The sequence below is a fragment of the Filicampus tigris genome, chromosome 4, assembly GCF_054856515.1.
Source record: "Filicampus tigris isolate MCC_2025a chromosome 4, RoL_Ftig_1.0, whole genome shotgun sequence".
Taxonomy (NCBI): domain Eukaryota; kingdom Metazoa; phylum Chordata; class Actinopteri; order Syngnathiformes; family Syngnathidae; genus Filicampus; species Filicampus tigris.
The window spans coordinates 13,898,490-13,920,000 of record NC_141220.1 but is presented as its reverse complement, the minus strand read 5'-3'; the positions used below and the strand labels follow the sequence as shown (position 1 = coordinate 13,920,000).

Here is a 21,511-nt window from a genome sequence, read left to right as displayed (position 1 = left end):
ATGAGTACCACGCGGGCCATGTCGATCGAGCATATAACGTGAGCGCTTCAGAACTCATCATTGTTTTGGCCGCTTATTGGCAAGGAGAAGGAAGATAATCAGTGCATTTGTTATGTTGAACTGTCACCGCTGCCGTAAGGAGCGAGGTGATGTGAGGTTAACGCCCTTGATGTTGGGCCCGCTCTTTCAAGGTAATGGAGCGTTTGAAGCTTCTGCCCCTTAGCCAAGACAGCGTGGAGGAGAGAGTGGCAGCCTTCAGGAACTTTAGTGATGAGGTGATGACTCAGAAGTTCTTGAATCAAAATCGAAACATTGCGATTCAGACATGCTAGACATTTATGGTATCCTCATCTTCTGTAGGTGCGTCACAACCTGTCAGAGGTGTTGCTAGCCTCCATGAACATCCTGTTCACGCAGTACAAGCGTCTGAAAGGGGCGCCGGCCGGCGCACAGGGACGAGCCCAGAGGACGTTGGATGACAGAGACATGGTGAGTATGTGAGCTGTTTAGGAAGTAGACTCAATTTTTGCATAATAAATGGTGTATGGATTTTTTTAAATTAGGATTTGGTACTACATATAATATTCCAATTAGTTGGGTTTGGTTATGAGGCATAATTGATTACAAAGCAGAATTTTTTTTTGTTGTTTTTTTTTTTTTTGGTCCAGCTCTATTTTGAACTAAAAGATAAGGGCAAGTTATTTGTTTGTTCTAAATATTCCAATACTGGGAATACCTTTTAAGCAGCCTTGTGGTAAGTGAATGGAGTGAGTCTCCACAGACTGGCAAAGTTAGCATCAGTATGTCTGCACATCAATAACATTGTAGCTGCTACTTCACCATGATCTACTCATATTTCTCAACCACAATCAGCATAGCAGCTATTTGCTAAATTTCTTTTTTTAACCGTAAAAAGGTTTGACTCCAAGCAGCTATTAGAGTAGGGTACACAACTTTAATTTACTACTTTAGATCCATTCATAGTGAAACTTATTGATTCACAACACTCGGGGGGAATATCTCATGATTTTATTCTTTTGACATTTTGTTGATTATGGCTTTTAGCTAACAAAATCACAATCTCGGGAAATTTGAATAATAGATAAAAGCAATAAAAAAACATTTTTTAAATGCAGGAATTGGACTTCTGGGAGGTATTTTGTTTAATGAATCTGTATAATATGATTTTCAGTCTTGGGATTGAATTACTGAACTCCATGAACGTTTCTATTGAGGTGCGCTTCTAGGACTAAATATTTCAATCTTTTTCCCATTTTCAACCACTTCAAATGTGTGTTATAAATTAACCTAAATGACTAATCAATATTTGATAAATGAATTTTTTATCATTCAGACATTTCTTCAAGTACCTATCTGAAGTTTTGAGTATTTTTGTACCTGCTTATCGACCGATACCAAACGGTATTGTTTGTTTTACACATCCCATCTGAAGCTCTGGTTGTATGGTAATCTTCACTCGGGTGTGTTATGATCACAGCAGCTGCGCGGTCAAGCTCGAGCCCTGATCACGTTCGCTGGAATGATTCCCTACAACATGGCCGGAGACACCAATGCCAGACTAGTGCAGATGGAATTACTGATGAACTGAGATGTCACTACACACAGAATCATAAACAACCAGCGGATGTTTTGGTGACACCAACATATTACCACAAACTCATTTTCATCATTTCATTTTAACGAGGCAAACATTCATTGTTTGTGTTTGCATGTGTATCTTGTGTTCCTGTCATTAGTTTATATCTTTTGATCAGTTTCCCATTGTACTGTTTCATATTTGTACTGCCAGTTATTTGGAATAAAAAAAATGACTTTCAGTTCTGTTGCATTCACATTTTTATTTTTCCTGATTTATTTAAAACTGCTTTATTTGATTGCATGGCTTTTTTTTTTTTAATGCAGTCAGGTTTCTTGAAAAAGAGATTCTGACAACCTTCCCCATTTTCCATTTTACCATATTTATTCATGCCCCACAGGCTCTAACATGTCTACTTGCACTCAATACTGGCCTCATTTTGTATACCCCTGAATAAGTGTTCAAACCTCAGAACTTTTTAATTAAAAAAAAAAAAAAGACAGTGAATTAGTTTGCAATTATTCATAAACTTGTCAAGAAAGAAGTCTGCGAGTAAAATTTTGAGATAAGAGGAATGAGCTATTTCCATTTGTGTAAACCACAAATATTTGTTGAGGAGGCATAATGCATGTTATCAATTCTTGCTCCTGGTGTATAAAGGGCAAATTTCTATAGATGATGACAGACTGACAGACATTCATGATTTGTTGAAGACTACAGACATGTTTTTTTTAAAACTAATCCTGTTCACTAAAGTGTCTACGTTTGGTGAGACTGCAGAGCATTGTTTTTCTATTAAGCCCATGATGTCGCAACATTGATAATGTATGATGAATAGTCCAGATTTTGACAGTCAGTTATGTGTAATAATTTCCTGACAGCCTTCATTTTGAGAAGTAACACCCCCCACCATCCACTCTACAATTCTGTGGCCCACACTCCGTGTCCTTCAGTCTGGCCTGAGAGAACACAGATGGAGGCTCATTCTGTCAGTGCTGCTCCACATACTGTACACGCGTGAGGTTCACTCGGGGCTGCAGACCCGACTGAGCCAATAGCCACAATTCATACTGTTGTATTTAGTCACATAAATCAGGTCTGGGTTTAGTTAAATCACTTTATTGGCGCCATCCACTCATGAACAGTCTGTTCCTTTGGACTGATGCAAGCATGATCCAGCAGCAACTGCAGAAGAAGACGTGTCCCTCAGGTGTGTGTGCCCCAGCTGGTGTTGTGAATCAGGCCGATGACAGAGACAGCCTTCAAGCCGGCTATTTCACAACACCAGGGTGGCACTGCACCACTGCCAACGAGGACTGACTGCAAGCAACGAAAGGATCCATTATCTTTTGAACAGGGAATGACCTTTATTTTCTTTTGTGTGTCATAAATAATGCAAAAGAAGGACCAACTAATTTGTATTAATGTGTGGACACTAACTTCAGTCAAATTTTCATGGGAGTTAATAAAATGTAAGCAACTAATTTGACTTTTTTTTGTCACGAACATCAGCCTGAGCTACATCTATCACTCTACCTACGTACAAGTCATTGCTTCTCTCGCTCTCTCTCTCTCTCTCTTTCTCTCTTTCTCTCTCTAATTCAATTCAATTTCATATTTGTACTGCCAGTGGAATAAAAAAATGACTTTCAGTTCTGTTGCATTCGCTTTTATTTTTCTTGATTTAAAACTGCTTTATTTGATTGCGTGGCTTTTTTTTAATGCAATCTCTCTCAATCGCTCTCTCTCTCTCTCTCTCTATATATATATATATATATATATATATGTATGTATATATATATATATATATATATATATATATATATATATATATATATATATATATATATATATGTATATATATATATATATGTATAAATATATAGATAGATAGATGGATACATATATGTATATATATATATGTATAAGTATATGACAGTTTATGTAATTCTGAGTAGAACAGATTAGTTATGTGTTGCTTGAAACAATGAGCATTTTCCGGCATGGTGGACCCATGTTGCCAAAATAATGATAAACAGCACTAGGGTATTATTAGTCCATGTTGTGTAATACAGCTCAAAAATGGAGAAAAATCCAAGTTTATATTCAACACACATGACAGTAGAAGATGATGCTTGAGTGTTTCAAGCTATTTTCTGCCATTGATGACCTGCAAAGCTGCCTCATCACTCACTAGCGCACTATTAACCACAACCTCTTCTGCTCCTGTTACAAACAGATGGAACACGGAAGACAAGCAATGATGGTGTCTGGGAAATTGGCCCTTATAGCCTGTGGGCATGTGACACAATGTGGCACACTTATTCTATGCACTTGGAATGTTGTCTTTTCCAACCAGAGACACATGACAACCTGTCTAATTGTGACACGTTCAAAATACATCTGTTAAACTTGCCAAATAGTGCATGCCATGTCTGTTTACTTCAAGAGATCCCTCAGGGGGAAAAAAGTGTCACCTACAATAATATTTAAATATTGTTAATGTTTGTTAAGATGAAGCTTTTGGATCTCATGAGTTTTAAGCAGATAGCAGATGGTGCCTTACTGGCCAGCCCAGCTCCCTCACAATCGAGAAGTTCTGAGTTCTAATCTGGGCCCTTTGCATGTTCTCACCGTGATTGCATGGGTTGTCCCACATTCCCTCAGGAAATGTATGTTAGGTTAATTATAGACCCTAAATTGTTCATTAGTGTATGTTACCCGCAATTTATTGTTGACAAGTACCAATCCTATTGCCTGAATGTCAGATGGGTTAGAGTAGACTCACCTGTCACCCAGAGTTGGTCTCAGACCTGTTTGAAGTTGGCCTCAGGCATAAGAAAACTAAGTGAGCCCCCCCCCCCCCCCCCCCCCCCCCCCCCAAAACATGATTTTTTTTTTTCATTTCACATTAAATGTGGTAAAGAAATTAACGATGTGACTCAAACATCAAAACCTATATCCTATAAACTGTACAAGTGTCACACCTGTCAGTTGTTGGAGGAGGGCCCCAAACCAAGTTCTGCTTAGGGCCCCATAAAGACTCATTTATCTTTGTTCATCTCTCTATGGCAGCGATGAATAGTGATTGGCAAAATACCGGTAATTAAATCGCTATAACATTTGGCCAATCACAATTCAGAAACGTTGGATTGCCCTCAGCATTTTACAGTTTTTGTGTGAACGTTTACAGCCAATCATCGTGGCGAATTCTTCCGTCTAGAACATTTGGCCAATCACAGTGGAGAAATGTTAGATTGCTGTCCAAGATTTGACCAATCACAGTGAGACAATGGTGAGGACATTTTGTATGAGGACGTTAGCGGCGACCGAACACTATATTTGTATGTTTTATAAAGGTATATTGGTTTGATTAAAAGGGAGTGAAAACGAATGCTGTCTCACACCTCCTGGGCGACTTGAGTGCAGGCGGTGGTTTTATTAATACTGTAATTATAGTATTATTTTAAAGGGTTTGTTCCTGTCAATGCGGCGCTGCATCAATGAGCGTGATGGCGACATCTAACGGTCTAAATTCCAATCACCCATGGGGAAGTGAAAGATAGTACTTGATTATTTGCTTTAAATAAATCAAAACGATTAAAACATATTTACTGTCAGAACAAGTGAAACAAAAATGAGTTTGGCAACCATAACTGGAATGTTAATGTAAAACAATATAAGGATATAAAAGTCAAAGTGTGAGTCTAAATTGGTCATGTTTACCGCCATGACAGACAACAGGTGTTTTTAATTGCAGGACGTCCGGTAATGAAGACGGTGACAACAGAACCTAACGGCCCGATTTGACCGTGAATAAAAGCGTTAAAATTGAGCTTTAAATGTTTTTTTACGAAAAAAATAGCACTACAATGAGTATTAGCGACTGTCAGGTGGGTGTGAGTTTGCCTTTTGTGGCACTTTGTTGTAGAAGTTAGCTAGCTATCTTGCCAGGCTAGATCACCTGTGATGCTAACTACAATGAGTAATAACATAAGACAGTTTTTGATGTTTAAAATTGAAATGTTTCATGTTCACGCCAGCTGGCTGTTCTCCTCTTGCTGCTCTTCGGCTTCACATACCACCAAGTAACAGGTAATTCTAAATAAATGCGAAATGGAATGTCAAATGAGCATGTTGGCTTGTGCCAATGTGCTATGTGCAAACAGGAATCTGCGACGTGGAGACTTGCGCCAACAACACAGAAAGGTGTGTCCTGTCAAAAGACAAGAGCACCTGCAAGTGTGTGGAAGGATTTTATGATGATCACTGTGACAAAGGTAGGCTTGTAGGAGGAGATTTTAACGTATATGTGTACATCTGTGGTTATGCTGAGTTGATGTGTGTGACATCAATACAAGATTGACACACATTGTTACAAATTTAATCAAGCTCAGTTTTAATGGACACTTAATGATATTCATTATGATTAACAGATAGATGCATTGTATTTTCCATTGGCGTAGTTAATATTTTAGGTAGCATTATTCAGCTACACATGAACAAAAATTGCAGACACTACAGAATGATGCTGTTCCACAGCGCTGCAAACTACAAACAAACAACAGTAAACCTTTTGTGAAAAGATTATATCTCTGACACTGAATCATACTGAGCATTAACATTTGTAAAGGAACTTTTGATTTAACTCTAGTATTGAATCTTGTCTGTTGTTGAATTCCACCTGCAGAATAAAAAAACCCTTTTGCTTTTAAACAGATGCACACATCAAAGTCTTGTGCGCTAAAACGTACATGGGTGTCAGAGCACGCGAAGAGTTCTTCATGTATTACAACACGCCGGTCACGTCTTTGCACCTGCCCAATAGATCGTGCAAAGCATACAGGGAAGTTATCAACAAAGTTCCATACTACATGGTCAAGATAGCAAAAAATGAATACATCGGCTGTGGAGGCAAGTCGCTGGAGGTGCGTAAGCTCTGCAAAGTCACTGACTGCCATCAAATACTATGGCAGATGCTAATTCGATCATTTTCATGTTTCTGTTCATAGAAAAATTTCACTCATGTCACATACACCCTGAGTCTTCAATCAGAGCCTCAGGCCATTGGAAATATCATCAGAGATCCAGTCATCAAGCTGGATTTCACATGCATCTTTCCATTCATCAGAACGGTCAGCCTGCCTTTTCCAGTTGAGCCCATTTCCAGGTCAAGTCGCTTTCATTTTATTGTCCCTTCTAATTCATAGAGCCGTTTGCGTCGCCAAAATGTCCTGTGTTAACTTATATCTGAAACCTAACACACCTCTGCCAATGTGTAGTTTGATTTGAGCGAGCCTTAAAACTACAGAATTCAGCCCTTTTTATCAGGCTGTGATTTGTTGCCAGTTGCACTCACTCATGACGTGAAAACAAGCGCTAGAAAATGGATGGATGTTTGGTTGATGGATGCATATAGCCCACCTGACAACAATGACACCTAGAGTAGGCTTGCCACTGTGGCTATATTAACTGTATAGTTAAGGTAATCTGAATACTTTTATTCACTTAACTTCATAGATTTCTATCACTTCTTTGTCATCTTTCGTGGATTTAGCTGGTTAAGTTTTCATGGCGACATTTTAATTCACAGCGGTTCGTGAATAGTTGACAGTGGCTATGAGATTATTCAGCAGTGTACAGCTGGAGACACTTGTTTGCAGAAAGACTGCACGTGCTCAGCTAACAGTTTTCAACTGGGCGAGCAATTGCCTGACCGAGTTGTGCTTGGCTCACAAACAGTGAGGCGATGGTGCGTGTCGATGAGTTAGATGCGACCATACAGATGAAGTTGTACACGGATCACAGCTACACGACAGCTTTCAGCAGTGCCCCTACGATCGAGCTGGGGGACCAGGTAGTCTCCAGCTCCACTCTTAATTCTGCCCGTATCACTCTCCAATTCGGTTTTAATATCCTTTGATATGCGTTCAGGTCTATGTCGAGATTGTCGTGACAGAGCCCGCAGACTTCTTCCTCCTTCGCATAAATGACTGCTGGGCCACACAGACTCAGCAGGCCAATGCCTCGGAGGGATTGGTTCACAGCCTGCTTTTGAATGGGTTAAAACAGCTCCGCATTGAAATATTCACTCTGGACTTTTCTCTTTAAAAGTGAGCAACTTGTGTATGTATTTATGACTCTTCTTCCCTGGTGTTGGTGTGTCAAGGTGTGCGACCGACGACACAGTTGCCTTCCACAGCCTGAGCGAGGGAGAGTCTGGCCTTAATGGGCAGAGCTCCACCATTCACTACAGCTTCGCCATGTTCCGCTTCACAGTGGAGCCGCACTTGTTCTATCTGCATTGCACCGTGCAGCTCTGTGACCCAGATGACAGAACATCCTGCACACCTGTGAGCTCATAACTGTCATCCTAGCGACTCCCCATTGTCCACATTATATTGTCTCAGTGTGTATGTGTTGGGCTAGGAGGTTATGCTGAGGAAAAATGACTTGCAATAAGAGCATATTTGCTGTTGAAATGAAGATGGAGCTTGTTTTTTGTTTTCGTTAACAGAACTGCAAATCCATCACTAAGCGAGAAGCAGTGCGAGTAGACCCAGCCCAAGGGCTCTTGTCATACGGGCCCATCAGAATCGAAACGCCAGATAAACCTCTATCTAGTAAGCCACCATTACATTATAACGGTCTCCTCTGATTTTTAATAATTGTTTCAGAAATAACACAAGGTGTGGGTTTTTTTTCCCCCCTCTTCCTCGCACCCACAGATGTAGTGACGACTGTAGTGCTTCCTGTAGCAGGTGTCTGGTCTGTGGGCTTCATCCTCACCCTCCTCATCGCAGTGGCAAGAGCTGGCAGTAGGAAGATTGCGCAAACGGAGCAGCTCTGATCATTTTCAATAAAATGTCAAAACGTTGTTGGATCCTGCTTATTGTCACAAACAGGGCTAAAAATATATCATTTTAGATTGGAAAGCACACAACTTGAGGTTCACTTAAGGGGGAAGTCAACCCAAAAATGTTCTTTACAAGAACATGTTCTATGCAGGCCCACTAGTCGAAACACCGCATTCTGATTAATATTGTATTTGTGGAATATGAATTAGGCAGTAAAATCCACCCGTTTCTGTCAGTCTCGGCGTGGCCATTTTGACACTTGCTGTTGACTAAAAATGACGTCACAGTTGCTCAGGTAACGACCAATCATGCCTCAGCTTCAGAAAACGTGTGAGCTGAGGTCGTTACCTGAGCAATCAATGTCATAATCAATTGACAGGAGTGGCAAAATCCCCGAGATGGCTAAAAACGGGTGGATATTGTCGTTTAACTCGTATTCCGCAAATGCGTTATTAATAAGAATGCCATGCTTTGACTAGAGGAGGCTCATTGAACATATTTTTGTAAAGGATATTTGGAGGTTGACTTCCCTTTAAGTAAATCTTGTGACTAATTCTCTTCCCACTTATAAGTTTCTCATGTTTACCAATGGCAAGATCAGGTTTTGATAAGACATCAGTGTGTACTGTGTTTAGGGCGTTTGCTTCTTTAGCTTCCATGTCTTCCATGTTCATTGCTTATACTTGGAAAACCTATGTGGGTTACCGCTGAAGACAATGACAATATCCTATGTAAAAATATGTGCCATCTGATGGTCTTTCTAAATGTCAGAGCTCTTTGTTGGTCAATACTTATCAAATTTCTGTTTCATTTTGCCACTGAGATTCCATTAGTCATTGCAAGACTACAAGTGACTGGCGACCAGTTCAGGGTTTACCCTGCTTCTTGCTCGAAGTCAGCTGGGATAGGCTTAGGCTGTAGCTCAACATCAACCAGCAATAACGGGTACAAGTGCTATAGACAATGGAATTGGTGGCTTCATCAATTTAGTCCCAACTAAAGTGTTTAAAGCCCATTTAGGAAAAGGTTATCTTATTTAATCATTGTGAGGAAAAAAAAAAACATGCCAAATCTAATCCTGAACAAGTTGTGGCTTCGTTTCGGGATGTACAGTGAACTCCCGATTACTCACGGTTTGGTACAAGAGGATTTGCATATTTGTATATTTTTAACCCCTCCGCCCCCCTTGAAAAAAATCAAATTTTCCCTCTATTTTGGGGTGTTTAACACATATATTTATTCCGAATGCATTTCAATGTATGTGGATTTTCGGTATTTGTGAGAGGGCCGCGAATATCGGGGGTCTACTGGACCCAACCCATGGTTTTAACATATGCCAACTGTCCTACTTCAAAATGACTTGTATTTTCTTTGGAAGCCAGCAGAGGACGATGTCGGATATCGTATCCGTTTGCCCCCTCTTGTTTTTGAGCGGGGTGGGCTCCTCAACCTCGGAACTATTGGGACTATCGCAGTCTCCTCTGTCTTGTACCGACCTCCTGTTTGTTTACGCGTTTCCTCCACGCGTCGAAAGACATTGGCAGCTTTCTTTCGGCGTTATATTTACGCCTGCATTATTCTGGTCGCGATGAAAGTCAGAGTTCAAGTTGACCTCCCATTTTTGCTTGGAAGTGTGCTGCAGAGAGCGAAGGTAGATCAGTGTCAAGCTCTGCACTGTTGGGCAGCATAAAGGCGAAGTTCCATCTTAACTTGGACCACACACACCTATGGAGATCTACCAATTTCCTACGGTTTCACTGTGAACGTAACATTCCTTTCTTGGAGCTTTTTTTTCCCTTCTAAGTGACACTTGTTGCTTGCCTCAATGTGAGAGGACGAGAAAACGAGCTGCTGTTTTGACTCAATCTCTTGCCTGCTGGCGGAAGAGTTTCTTTCTTTGTTACACTGTACCTCCATACGTGGATCTTGAAGATGATCTCAGCTCAAGAACCCTGGTCTCAAATCCTGATCACTTCGGTCTATTTAGTTTCTCTGTTCCTTGGCAACACCACGGCGGATGTGCCAGAGCAGGACGGCTTCAATGCAGAGGTAAGTTGTGGTCAAATTGCATCGATTCTAAGTTTGTTTTCAATTTGTGTCACTGCATTCCAAGCATGCACGCCGTTTGACCTTCATTCCATTTAACAATTCATCTGGGGTTTACTTGTGTAAAGTGCTCTCCTTGGAGAAAAGTACAATTCCGCCTACGTGGAAAATGAACATTTAGGCTACTCTACCGGACTGTATCTCACAGTCGGAGATCAGTTTGGAAAAATAACGACAAGCCATATTTGGTAGGTATTAGATAGGTTGAATCAAGGCAAGTGCACTGTTATATCATGATCTGGTTGACTGGTATATATTTAATATACAGCCTAAATAAATGTAATAAATACTTTAAAATAAATGCATTTCTTATAAAGTAAAAGCTACATTAGGGCAAGGCAAGTCAACTTTCTTTTCTTTTCTTACTCAACGTCACTCAATGTGCTTCACATAAAAATATATTTAAAACAATTTACAAACAAAAGTTAACATATTTAAAGGCACCCCCCCAGGAATAAAAGGCATTTAAAAGCAAAGTAAATTCAAAGTAACATGCTGAAATTACAAGATGAACATACAGTGGTTAATTTAATAAAACAAATGGAGGTTACCCTGTAATATTACTGTAAAACCCAACCATTGTTGCATAATTGCGCACATCCTCTCATGCATGTATCAAGAGGTCGTATTTATTCACATTTAATAAATCACATTCCCTCAGAGGCAACAATTTAACTTAGAATAATGCCCTAAGAGGTGCAAAGGTTGCAAGTAATGTGCAGGGCAGTGTAACTAAACATAATTGCTCTTCTGTTCTCATTATGTTGATATTTTGAATTTGAGGTAAATCTTACATAACTTTGGTGATAGTGGATAAATAATAGTCACACGATCCCCGTACCGGTACATGTTTATTGTTCGCGTGCTGCTATCTCCATGCTGAGCACACCTGAAATTTTGAGTCCTGTGACCCTACCATGTCAGGAAAATGCCTGCCGTGCTGTTTTTGAGCCCCATGGAGGCTTTTCAAAAGGCAGGTCTCGAAAGTCAGAGTCAGTCGTCCTGCTTTCTTACCTAGGTGGCTTCACGTGCTGCAGCTGACTGACTTTTGATTGGGGAGTTTCACCCCGTCCTTGATGAGCATGAGCACAGACGTGCCCAAGCACGACTGAGTAATGTTTTCATGTGTTACATCTGTTTACATCCTTTTTTTGGCTGTCACTGCAGAGAAGGTGCGGGAATGTGGTAATATTATTAGAGGCCATCTGGTTTCTATCTGCTTTTCTTTTTCCTCCTCGGATAGTTCTCCAGTTATTAAGCAATGGCTGCTTTCCCAGGTTAACATTGTTGCTGATGCCTTGCTTTCATTGCAGTAGAGAACGACTCCATTTAACATTAGCAGTACCATTTCTCATGCACAGGTGACCTCTCCTCTTCCCCTTGCAGGCGTGGCTGCGTCAGTTCGGCTACCTGTCTCAGGCCAGCAGACAGATGTCCACTATGCAGTCAGCTCAGATCTTGTCCCAAGCAATAAGTGACATGCAGCGTTTCTACGGCTTGGAGGTGACCGGCAAGTCGGACGCCGCCACTGTCGCGTAAGATCCCTATTCTTGTATGATTCTGATGATAAGATAAGAAGGCCTTTATTGATCCCACAGTGGGGACATTTTCAGCGTTACAGCAGCAATCAAACCTATGTAAATATATGCAGTAACCAAGTGTATATATACATGTATATACACACCAACATACGTCTACATATAAAGTATGAAGAAACACTCATTTTAGCCTGTACATAGTACAGAGGAAAAAATACTGTAAGTGACAGTGCTGCAGTGAAATATAAGGAACAGCATTGGATAAAAATAAAAATACAGTAGTGGGGATGGACTGTCATCTCTAAGACATTCATTCCCAACAGTGGTCACAAACTGATTCCAGACATCTTGTGACACCTACTCTTATTCTTGTCTCATAATGGAATGGTTTTACAGTGAAATGACACTTTTCGAAGTGTATTTTGTGGTGGAACGATGTTTGGCATTGCAAGTAGATCATGGATTTGTTACCATTAGTTTTACATCAAGTTGTTACATAAAGGCAAGTATACGTACTGTGTAGAGCTTAGGTGGATATGAAAGTGGTATTTCTTGTGGTATCACCTCACTTCTGATAAATGAGGCAATCATTTAAACAAAAATTACAAAGTAAAATACAGTAATGTATAAATTTACTACTGTTATTCCATCCATTTTCTATACTGCGTATCCTGTTCAGAGTCGTGGGTAGCTGGGTTGCTTGGTTTGAGCCTTCGGGCCAGAGGCAGACCACAACCTGGACTGGTTGCCAGACAATCACAGGGCACATAGGGACAGACAACCATTCACACTCACATTCATTGAGTGGGAACTGAGCCCAGGCTACCTGCATGGAAGTCATGGCATGGCTGGCAACCAGTTCAGGGTGTCCCCCGCCTACTGCTCGATGACAGCTGGGATAGGCTCCAGCACGCCCGCGACCCTTGTGAGGATAAGTGGTACAGAAATCTTTTAATTTTCTGGCCGATTAAGTACGTAACGTAGCCGTGGTTAAGTCCTCTTTTACGATTTGCATTTATTTCAATTCAAGTCAAATATATTTGGATAACCCTTAATCATAAAAAGAGTCTGAAAGGGCTTCACAAGCTCACTGTTGACAAATATTAACGACCTCCCCTGATGTTAACCCCACAGGAAGGCAAGGGAAAACTAAAAAAAAAAAAAAAACATCTGGGGGAAAATGAGTTGTGGTTCCGCGTATAAACGGATTCCTTCAGTGTCACTTGTAAAGTCTCATTTTTGTTTGATTCATGCTGAGCGTTGTTACCGCTTCCACAGGTTCAAATGATGCGCTCGTGTCAGCCTAAAATCTGAGCGGGAGTTCATGTCATGCATGTGTATGATGCCTGGTGCTGTTTAGGGCCATGCGTCGACCCCGTTGTGGCCTCCCAGATAAAAAAGCCGACCTGGACGATGGCACGAGGAGGAGACGCTACGCTCTGACGGGACAACGGTGGGACAAGGACCACATCACCTACAGGTATATTGCACTAACACACTGACCTATGAAGTGCTTTTTATATCCCATTAAATACCTTTCTATGTGTCAGTATATTGGACCAGCACATCCCGCCCTCCCTGGGAGCGCAGAGGGCGTATGATGCGATCCGCAGAGCCATTGACGTGTGGCAAAGGGCCACGGCCCTTACCTTCCAAGAGCTACCGGCTCAGCGCGGCAACAGCAGCCAGGCCCAGCTCGCGGACATCCTGTTGTTGTTTGCCTCTGGTTTCCATGGCGACATGTCCTTGTTTGACGGCGAGGGGGGATCACTCGCCCATGCTTTCTACCCCGGGCCTGCAATGGGCGGAGATACACACTTTGATGCAGATGAGCCTTGGACTTTGGACAGCCCAAACCAGCAAGGTTAGCGGGTTGCTTCTACTTTAGTTTTTAAGTCAAATCAAGCTGTTTTATTGCACATTTTACACACGTCATCTCTCCGGAATGATTTTTCACCGTGACATGCCGTGAGTTCAATTTATCTCAACACAATGACACATATTGTGATCCTACTGTCTACGCTACAGGAATTGACCTCTTCCTGGTTGCGGTGCACGAGCTTGGTCATGCTTTAGGTCTGGAGCATTCTGACAATCCCAACGCTATTATGGCTCCGTTCTACCAGTGGATTCACACGCACAACTTCACACTGCACGAGGATGACGTCCAGGGAATACAGCATATATATGGTGAGAGGCTCATGTTTTGATTGTGTCTTCAGTGACAAAAAAAAAAAATGTACAAAGGACTATATACAGTCTCTCTTCACTTAAATATTTTTAACATACATATATCTTCACCTTTTTGTGAATGCAATTACATTTACAATATGTATTTCATGATTTGCATTCTTATCCCTTTATATGGTAATTAAATTACCAAATTAGTTTGACATTTCATTGTTATGTACACCCGGGTTTTCGGATGGTTAATTTACACATCATTGACTGACAATGCAAGAGTGAGTTTTGATAGTTGTATGTGCCGCTGGTAATGCTCAAGCGACGTTTCCGGTTATGACATTTGCCATCTACAAAGTCATAACGGTTTTTAAAATGTATGAAAGAAGAATATGTAAAGTATTTTCACCCAAAAACTGGATGAGGTGAAAAGAATGCTAAGCTGTTGTGGTATGATCAACCAAGCAGAGGCAACACATCTTCTCAAACATTTTTGCATACTAATGAACAAAGTAAGACCGTCAATTGTTTGTACTCATTATGTAACAGTGTTTTCCTCTCCTAGCAACCAGTGGCAGCTTTTTCCCCAAAGTAGTCACAGTCAATTAAGAGAGCACTAGGGCACTACATGGAAAATGACAATGTCTATGTGTAATGGAGTGAGTGTTACGTGAAAGAAAGATATTTATTTTTAAATACAACACATGATTCTCTTGAAGTATTTTTTTTGTTGAAAAGTCTTTGTTCAATCTATCAGCGTGTTGAAGAGCCACTTTCTTACTCTTCCAGGTCCCCCTCGCACGACTGAGGCTCCTCCCACCTCTGGTGGTGATCCGGAACATGCATTACCCACCTCCACTTCTCCCCCTGAAGACAAACCCACCCGTCCTCCCCTGGTTGACGCCGAACCGGACACCCTGAGCCCTACTGAAGGAAGCCCACACGTCACGAACGAGCCTGAACCGACCTTCGGCCCGACCACTCGTCCCGCGATGCCCACCACCTCCCACCCTGATTCCGAAGTCACGCCACCCATCAGAAAAGACGTGCCCCGTCCTCCACCTACTCGCCGACCGCCCAAGCAGCCGGATAACAAGGCCCCTGATATCTGTGATGGCCACTTTGACACTGTGACCCTTCTAAGGGGGGAGATGTTTGTCTTCAAGGTAAGACGTACAAAACGTTTGGATTGGTTATCCTTCTAGAATGATCATAATATGACCTCTTCCCTTACTTGAGAGAGAGGAACATTTTCCTTCAATTCACACAACTCAACCAAAATATGTCAAATACATGCAAGTACATGAGAAAGTTTGGTTGAGCAGTGACATCAAGTATTGTTTGGTCATACGTGCAGGGTCGCTGGTTTTGGCGTGTGCGTAGGAACCGGGTCCTGGATAACTATCCTATGCCGATATCGGTCTTCTGGGCTGGTCTTCCGGACAACATTGATGCAGCTTATGAACGTCATGATGGCAAATTTGTCTTTTTCAAAGGTACAGTACATCCTCTGCAGTATCATGTTCTCAGTTTACACAGCATGCACTTAACTCTTTTAAGAGCGCATGCTGTCCTTTAGCAGCTTACTAAAGAACTCAACAACCGTTGTTTTTCTTCTTCTCCAAAATCTTGTCTGGCAAAGCTAAGCCAGCATGGAGCTGTTTAAGCGCTTCTCGGTAAAGACAACATTGGCAGTAAAATTCAAATCTGTGTTTGCATTCAAAACAGTCAGTCTTAAAGGAAATAGCGCAAACTCAGCATTTTTCTCTTGCCAAGACTGAATTCAAAAGAGATTAGACATACTTACAGGATGTCATTTCCATATACGGTATTTACTAGGCCTGGGACGATACACTTTTGTCCCAATCCGGTACTGAGCTCGATATTTGGGTTGCCATCCGATACGTATTGCGATACTTAAATGTTATAAAAAATATATATAATTTAAAAAACTGAGGCATGTGTTTATGTTTACAAAGTTTTAACTTAAGTGCTATTTGACATTTATTCAAGTGTCACAATTGAAAAGTGCATAAACTGTTTCAGTAACTGTTCCTGATGCATAGGAGTGCATTAAATAAAACTCCATTCACAAAGTTCAACTTTAAGGAGCTCAAGTGTTCCAAAAGTATCTTATAGAACGTGCAAAACATAACAGAACATAAGATATCGAAAGTATCGATACTTGGTATCAGCATCAAAAGTATCACAATACATCGTGATACAATATTTTTACCCAGCCCTAGTATTTACAATCATTTACTGGAACTAAAAATAAGCACTGAACCATCAAAGATAGGACAGTGGTTTCCACAACCCTGCTGGAACATTCTAACAATATGGCAGTAAAAAAAAAAAAAAAAAGAGTATTTGACACTTAGTCACATGTGGCTATGACGGCATCGCTGACACCATGTGTGTATGTCGGTGTGTTGTGTGAGTTTAGTCTGCGCCGCTTGGCAGCTGCTACGGGCTCCGTCCAGAACCCCAAAAGGCCTCCTGAGAGAGAGAACAGATTGCATCAGCCCATTGCTTCACATGTGCACAGCGTTCACCTTTATAATCAGGCTGTGAAAGAGTTTGCACATATTTCAACATTTGTCTCTTAGTGAAATTTGTCAAAGTATCTCACCAAAATGAAGATGAAAACTGTCTCTCAACCCGGCTGCCATATAGACTACCGGGACAATAGTATTGGGACACACCTCTTAAAATGTTTTGATCAATCAGGCGATCATTTTGGCATTCTGATAAATATTGCGTTTGTAGAATAAGAGTTAATCCACACGTTTTTAGCCATCTATGGGGTCGGCCATTTTGTCACTTCTGGCGACTGAAAATGACATCACAACTATTCAGGGCTCAGATAACAACCAATCACGGTTGACCTGTTTTCTGAAGCTGAGCTGTGATTAGTCGTTACCTGAGCCCTGAGTAGTTGTGATGTCATTTTCAGTCGACAGAAGTGACAAAATGGCCGCTCCCATAGATGGCTAAAAACGTGTGGATTAACTCTTATTCTACAAATGCAATATTTATCAGAGTGCCTTGTTTAAACTAGTTGCATAGAACATAATCTTGAAAAAAATATGTTTGGGTTGATTTCCCCCTTTAACTTTAAGTTCTTCAGGATCACGGGGAAGATGAACTTTATATGCTGATTTAAGGATACACCCTGGACACAACAACAACATTTCTACTGGTCAATTTTGCAATTGAATCACTGTTCTGTGAACATACTTTTTTTCCACGACAGTGACATCTCTTGGATAGATTGGGGCACTCCCACCTGCCTTGATTACAAACTTGCCACTCATACAAGTGTTATAAGATGTTGTCCTCTAGACAATTTAGAGTTTTTAGTTGACCCAACATGCAAGGTTTTTGGAAGGTGGGAGGAAGTCGGAGTACCAGCATCATGAGGGAAGCATGCAAGTTGACGGCCAGAGCTGAGATTGAAACCCCGAACCTCGGAACTGTGAAGCAGACGTACGAAGCACCAGGAGACCGTGCTGCCTTTGGTCGACCCATCTTTTGAAATTTGATGTTCTGTATTTTGTCCCTGCAGACGATCAATACTGGGTGTTCAGGGAAGCGGATGTATTACCAGGATACCCGCAGCCCATTCGGGAATATGGTCAAGGAGTTCCGGCTAACAGCATCGACACGGCAGTTTGGTGGGAGCCAAACGGATACACCTACTTTTTCTCTGATGACCGGTATTTACACGCAAACCCTATTATGACTCCTGCATACAATTTGACTAGTTCATCAGTACTAATCAGCATAATTATCTGTCGGTGTAGATACTGGAGATTCAATGAGGAGACCCGTAAAGCGGACCGAGACTTCCCTAAACCAATCAGCAGATGGGGAAAGATCCCTCCCTCGCCCAAAGGAGCCTTCCTCAGTGATGATGGCGGTAAATGATTACTGATTCTCGAGTGAGGGGGGACTTAAAAGAGTAACAGCAGCTTCCATCCGTGACAAATAAAGTCAAGTCCCAAAGTAGTTAGGGCAAAAAGAAGTGTTGTCAGGGAGAGAATCTTAAGTTAAGTGAAATAGCGTAGTGTTGAATGTCAATGGAGATTGGTTAGGCTGGCGCAAGTGGAGCAAGGAGAAGGGCGAGACGAGGCAAGAATGAGCTCTCTGGTTTGAGAGCTGGCCAGTCCTTCACGTTGGAAATTCGATTTGTGGCAGCACTGCTCTAAATGCACCGGGCGGATCTGGAGCTCATCTGAAGGATTCAAATGGTTCGAAGCACATTTAAACCAACACGATCACTTGCGGTTCTTTTAATGCTGATACCAAATATGACTGCATGAATACAACATATTTGATTTTAGACACAATATTTGCCTTGTGTCTTATGGAGGTTAATCCAATTTAAATTGATTGATTTATTGATTTTAGAAAAGTATTTTAAGCATTATATATTTTTTAAATAATTTATTGATGATCAGTTTTTATGCCAAAAGACGGCATTGCCTTAAAAAAAATCAATATAGTTTTTGTTTTTGTTAGCACGGTCCAGCTTCCTTAATTCGAGCACACGGTCCTGATGAACAGCCGCATAAACACAAACTGCCGTTTGTCTTTCTTTTGCAGCATACACCTATTTCTACAAAGGCACCAATTACTGGCGTTTTGACAACCACAAGACAGTAGCAGACAAAGGCTTCCCGCGCTCCATCCTCAAGGATTTCATGGGCTGTGTGGGCATCCCGGAGCCTGCGCCAGACCCCGACATGGAGCCCAAAGTTGAAGGCAAACCCACCAAGCCTTCAGACAGAGGAGAGGAGGAGCGCAAAGACGTGGACCGTGGGAAAGACGAAGATACGGCACCTGAAAGAGATGACGACGGCCCAGAGGCGGTAGACGAGGATGACGTGAACGTGGTGGTGACGGTTGCCGACAACGGATCCAAGGTCATGACCTTGATCATGGTGGTGGTTCCTCTGGTGCTCATCCTGTGTATCCTGGTCCTCATCTATGCCATCCTCAGGACTCTGCAGAACAAAGAGACCCCCAGGGCGCTGGTGCACTGCAAGCGCTCGATGCAGGACTGGGTGTGACGCACACTAAAAAAGATACACAGACAAGCACCATTTTTTTTTTTCTGCAGTGTTTTGGTAGGTAGATTGTTTTATCATGGCTATTTAGCCATGCATAATTAGGAACAACCTGTGAAGTGGTTACTATAGTGCCTGTGGAGCTAGTTCACAATTTGCCTTGTGCCTTCGTCGTGTTCATTAGATCCCTATTTCTCAGCTGCCATCGACTTACTGTGAAAGACACATGGCACAATAGGAATCGACTCTTTTCAATCAGTTGTAGCGATACAGACATTTGGGGGGTGGGGAGGCAGATGTTTTTCTCAATGAGTCAGCAATGATCACAGATCTTCTTGAGGCCAGATATTTGCACTTGGCGTTTCTCTATTCTGTTGTTGTTTTGCCGCTGCCGCCGCTGCTTCCTTGCAGATGTGTTTTTGCATGTGTGCATGCATGTGAACGCGCTCTCAAGCCTACACACGCTAGCAGGGGTCGTCATCCGAACAGCGCAGGAATTTAGGAAAACACATGCCCAAACATCACATGAGCTCAAATGCCCCTGAAGAGGGAAGACATGCTTAGAGACCACTTACCTAAACACAGGCACATAATAGAGGTTTTTTTTTTTTTTTTTTTTTTTTGCACATAGACTCTCAGGCTCCAGTCGCCGCTCCTCCCACCAAGATGACTATTTCGACTCCACCACTAAATGAACAATCCCAACCGAGTTGTATCGTGATACATCGCGGCTAGTGCCAAGGCCGTGTTGAGATTCACTTTGTGGTATTTAACTAATAACTCCTTTGCTATAACTTAAGGTGAAAGTGAGATAGGCATCCATTAAAATGAGATGTTCGGTGCATGACGGATAAATAAGAGCAAGCCAGGGTCTGGTTTCCATTAGGCCCACATGCTGCAGATTTAGTAGTGCTGGGCCATGAAGAAGGGAGAGAGAAATGTAAAAGAAGAAATGAAAATGTTGAGGAGGAAATGAGAGAGAATGAGATGAGGGTGAAGTGAGGGGTCTGCCAGATTTTTTTTTTCCTCGGAAAAGGAGGAGTGAGGGAAGAAAGGAAAGAAAGGGGGAGGAACAGTGCTGGCGTTGTGCCTCTTGACCTACATGATTCAAATCCCACTCCTCTTTTTTTTCAGTTTGTTGCCATTAGCAGGAGATGACTTCCTCTCTCAACTCCTCCCTTCCTCTTCTATCTTTCTGTCCACTTTCCTGCAAATTCACAGTCTCACGCTACTTTTTTGGTCCCACATGTATTCATTTGAGCTACATTCTTCTCCAACACGAAGCCGAAGAATTTCAAAAAGATTGATGCCCAATCTGTACTCCTTGCAGATTTTGTTCTTCCCTGTGAAAAGCTACAAAGACTCCACTCATTTACATTTGCTTTCCGTGGATTCTTCCCTCTAAACTGATTTTTTTTTAAAGACTTACTAAAAATGTGTAATGTTGTACATATGAGCAGTTGTATATTCCAAAAGTGTTCATGCATGCAGAGCATGTTGTGTATCGGAGCCTGCACGCTCCTGTGTGGACTTTGTTAGAAAATTGACAATAAAAATTCACCGGTAAAAACAAAAGGACAGCATCAGTTTTTTCCCCTTCCTCACATATGTTTGTTATTAACTGGAACGTTTTCTTTCCAGGGCTTCTTCAGTGTGGATTATGTTTTTCCACCACAAGAGAGAGCCCTTTCTCAAAAGTGACCTAATCCACATGGCAATAAACTACACTGTATACAAATTAATTTTGTTAGTTTTTTAGATGGATTATTCAAGTGACCTGAGGCTTGTAAACATTTTAGGTAAGTGCATTTTATGTCTTCTACTGTGCGTCTAATATAGTTGTGTTTTATGGTGTTTGACGTGTATCCTATTTTTCAGTGAAGATGTATTCTTCAATTCAAAGTATTGTGCTTTTTTTTTTTTTTTTAAATCCTTTTAAATTTTTATTCATTTATTTTAAAAGAGATGTTCTTATACTGCAGTCGCCTGGAGACTAGCTCATGGTGCTCAAAATAAGATAAAATGAAATTCACCTGCAATGCTAATGAATAAATCAGTGAATGGATTGATAGATTTGTGTTATTGTTTAAAAAAAAACCGGATTTTCAGTTTTGGTATGTGTACCATTCAGCGTGCTGTCTGTTTTGAGGCAGTGAGTGC

The 21,511-nt window shown here is 41.5% G+C and overlaps 3 protein-coding genes across 5 annotated transcripts in view; all 3 read left to right on the top strand.

Moving 5' to 3' along the window:
- The window catches only part of nup93 (nucleoporin 93), a 29,928-nt gene extending 28,090 nt beyond the window's left edge, over positions 1-1,838 (top strand). For 2 of the 3 annotated variants that reach the window (XM_086029303.1, XM_086029304.1), the window contains exons 20-23: positions 1-38; positions 192-275; positions 361-489; positions 1,499-1,838. The exon at positions 1-38 is cut by the window's left edge and continues 80 nt beyond it. In XM_086029303.1, the coding sequence (XP_085885429.1) occupies positions 1-38; positions 192-275; positions 361-489; positions 1,499-1,609 (362 nt within the window). In that variant the 3' untranslated portion in view covers positions 1,610-1,838. The remainder of the gene's footprint in view (positions 39-191; positions 276-360; positions 490-1,498) is intronic. The other variant, XM_086029305.1, reaches the window with a different exon arrangement.
- A 3,462-nt stretch (positions 1,839-5,300) lies between these two features.
- On the top strand, positions 5,301-8,473 carry zpd (zona pellucida glycoprotein d). Its single transcript, XM_086028449.1, has 10 exons — positions 5,301-5,490; positions 5,641-5,692; positions 5,767-5,877; positions 6,317-6,525; positions 6,610-6,767; positions 7,340-7,454; positions 7,532-7,659; positions 7,767-7,950; positions 8,115-8,220; positions 8,326-8,473. Exons 1-10 carry the CDS (start codon positions 5,440-5,442, stop codon positions 8,445-8,447), a joined length of 1,236 nt encoding a protein of 411 aa, XP_085884575.1. The 5' UTR covers positions 5,301-5,439; the 3' UTR covers positions 8,448-8,473.
- A 1,397-nt stretch (positions 8,474-9,870) lies between these two features.
- Positions 9,871-20,926, top strand: mmp15a (matrix metallopeptidase 15a). Its single transcript, XM_086029530.1, has 10 exons — positions 9,871-10,503; positions 11,947-12,095; positions 13,459-13,578; positions 13,649-13,962; positions 14,127-14,288; positions 15,069-15,445; positions 15,637-15,775; positions 17,848-17,998; positions 18,086-18,201; positions 18,888-20,926. The coding sequence occupies exons 1-10, from the start codon at positions 10,387-10,389 to the stop codon at positions 19,352-19,354; spliced, it is 2,112 nt and encodes a 703-aa protein (XP_085885656.1). The 5' UTR covers positions 9,871-10,386; the 3' UTR covers positions 19,355-20,926.
- Positions 20,927-21,511: the final 585 nt, after the last annotated feature.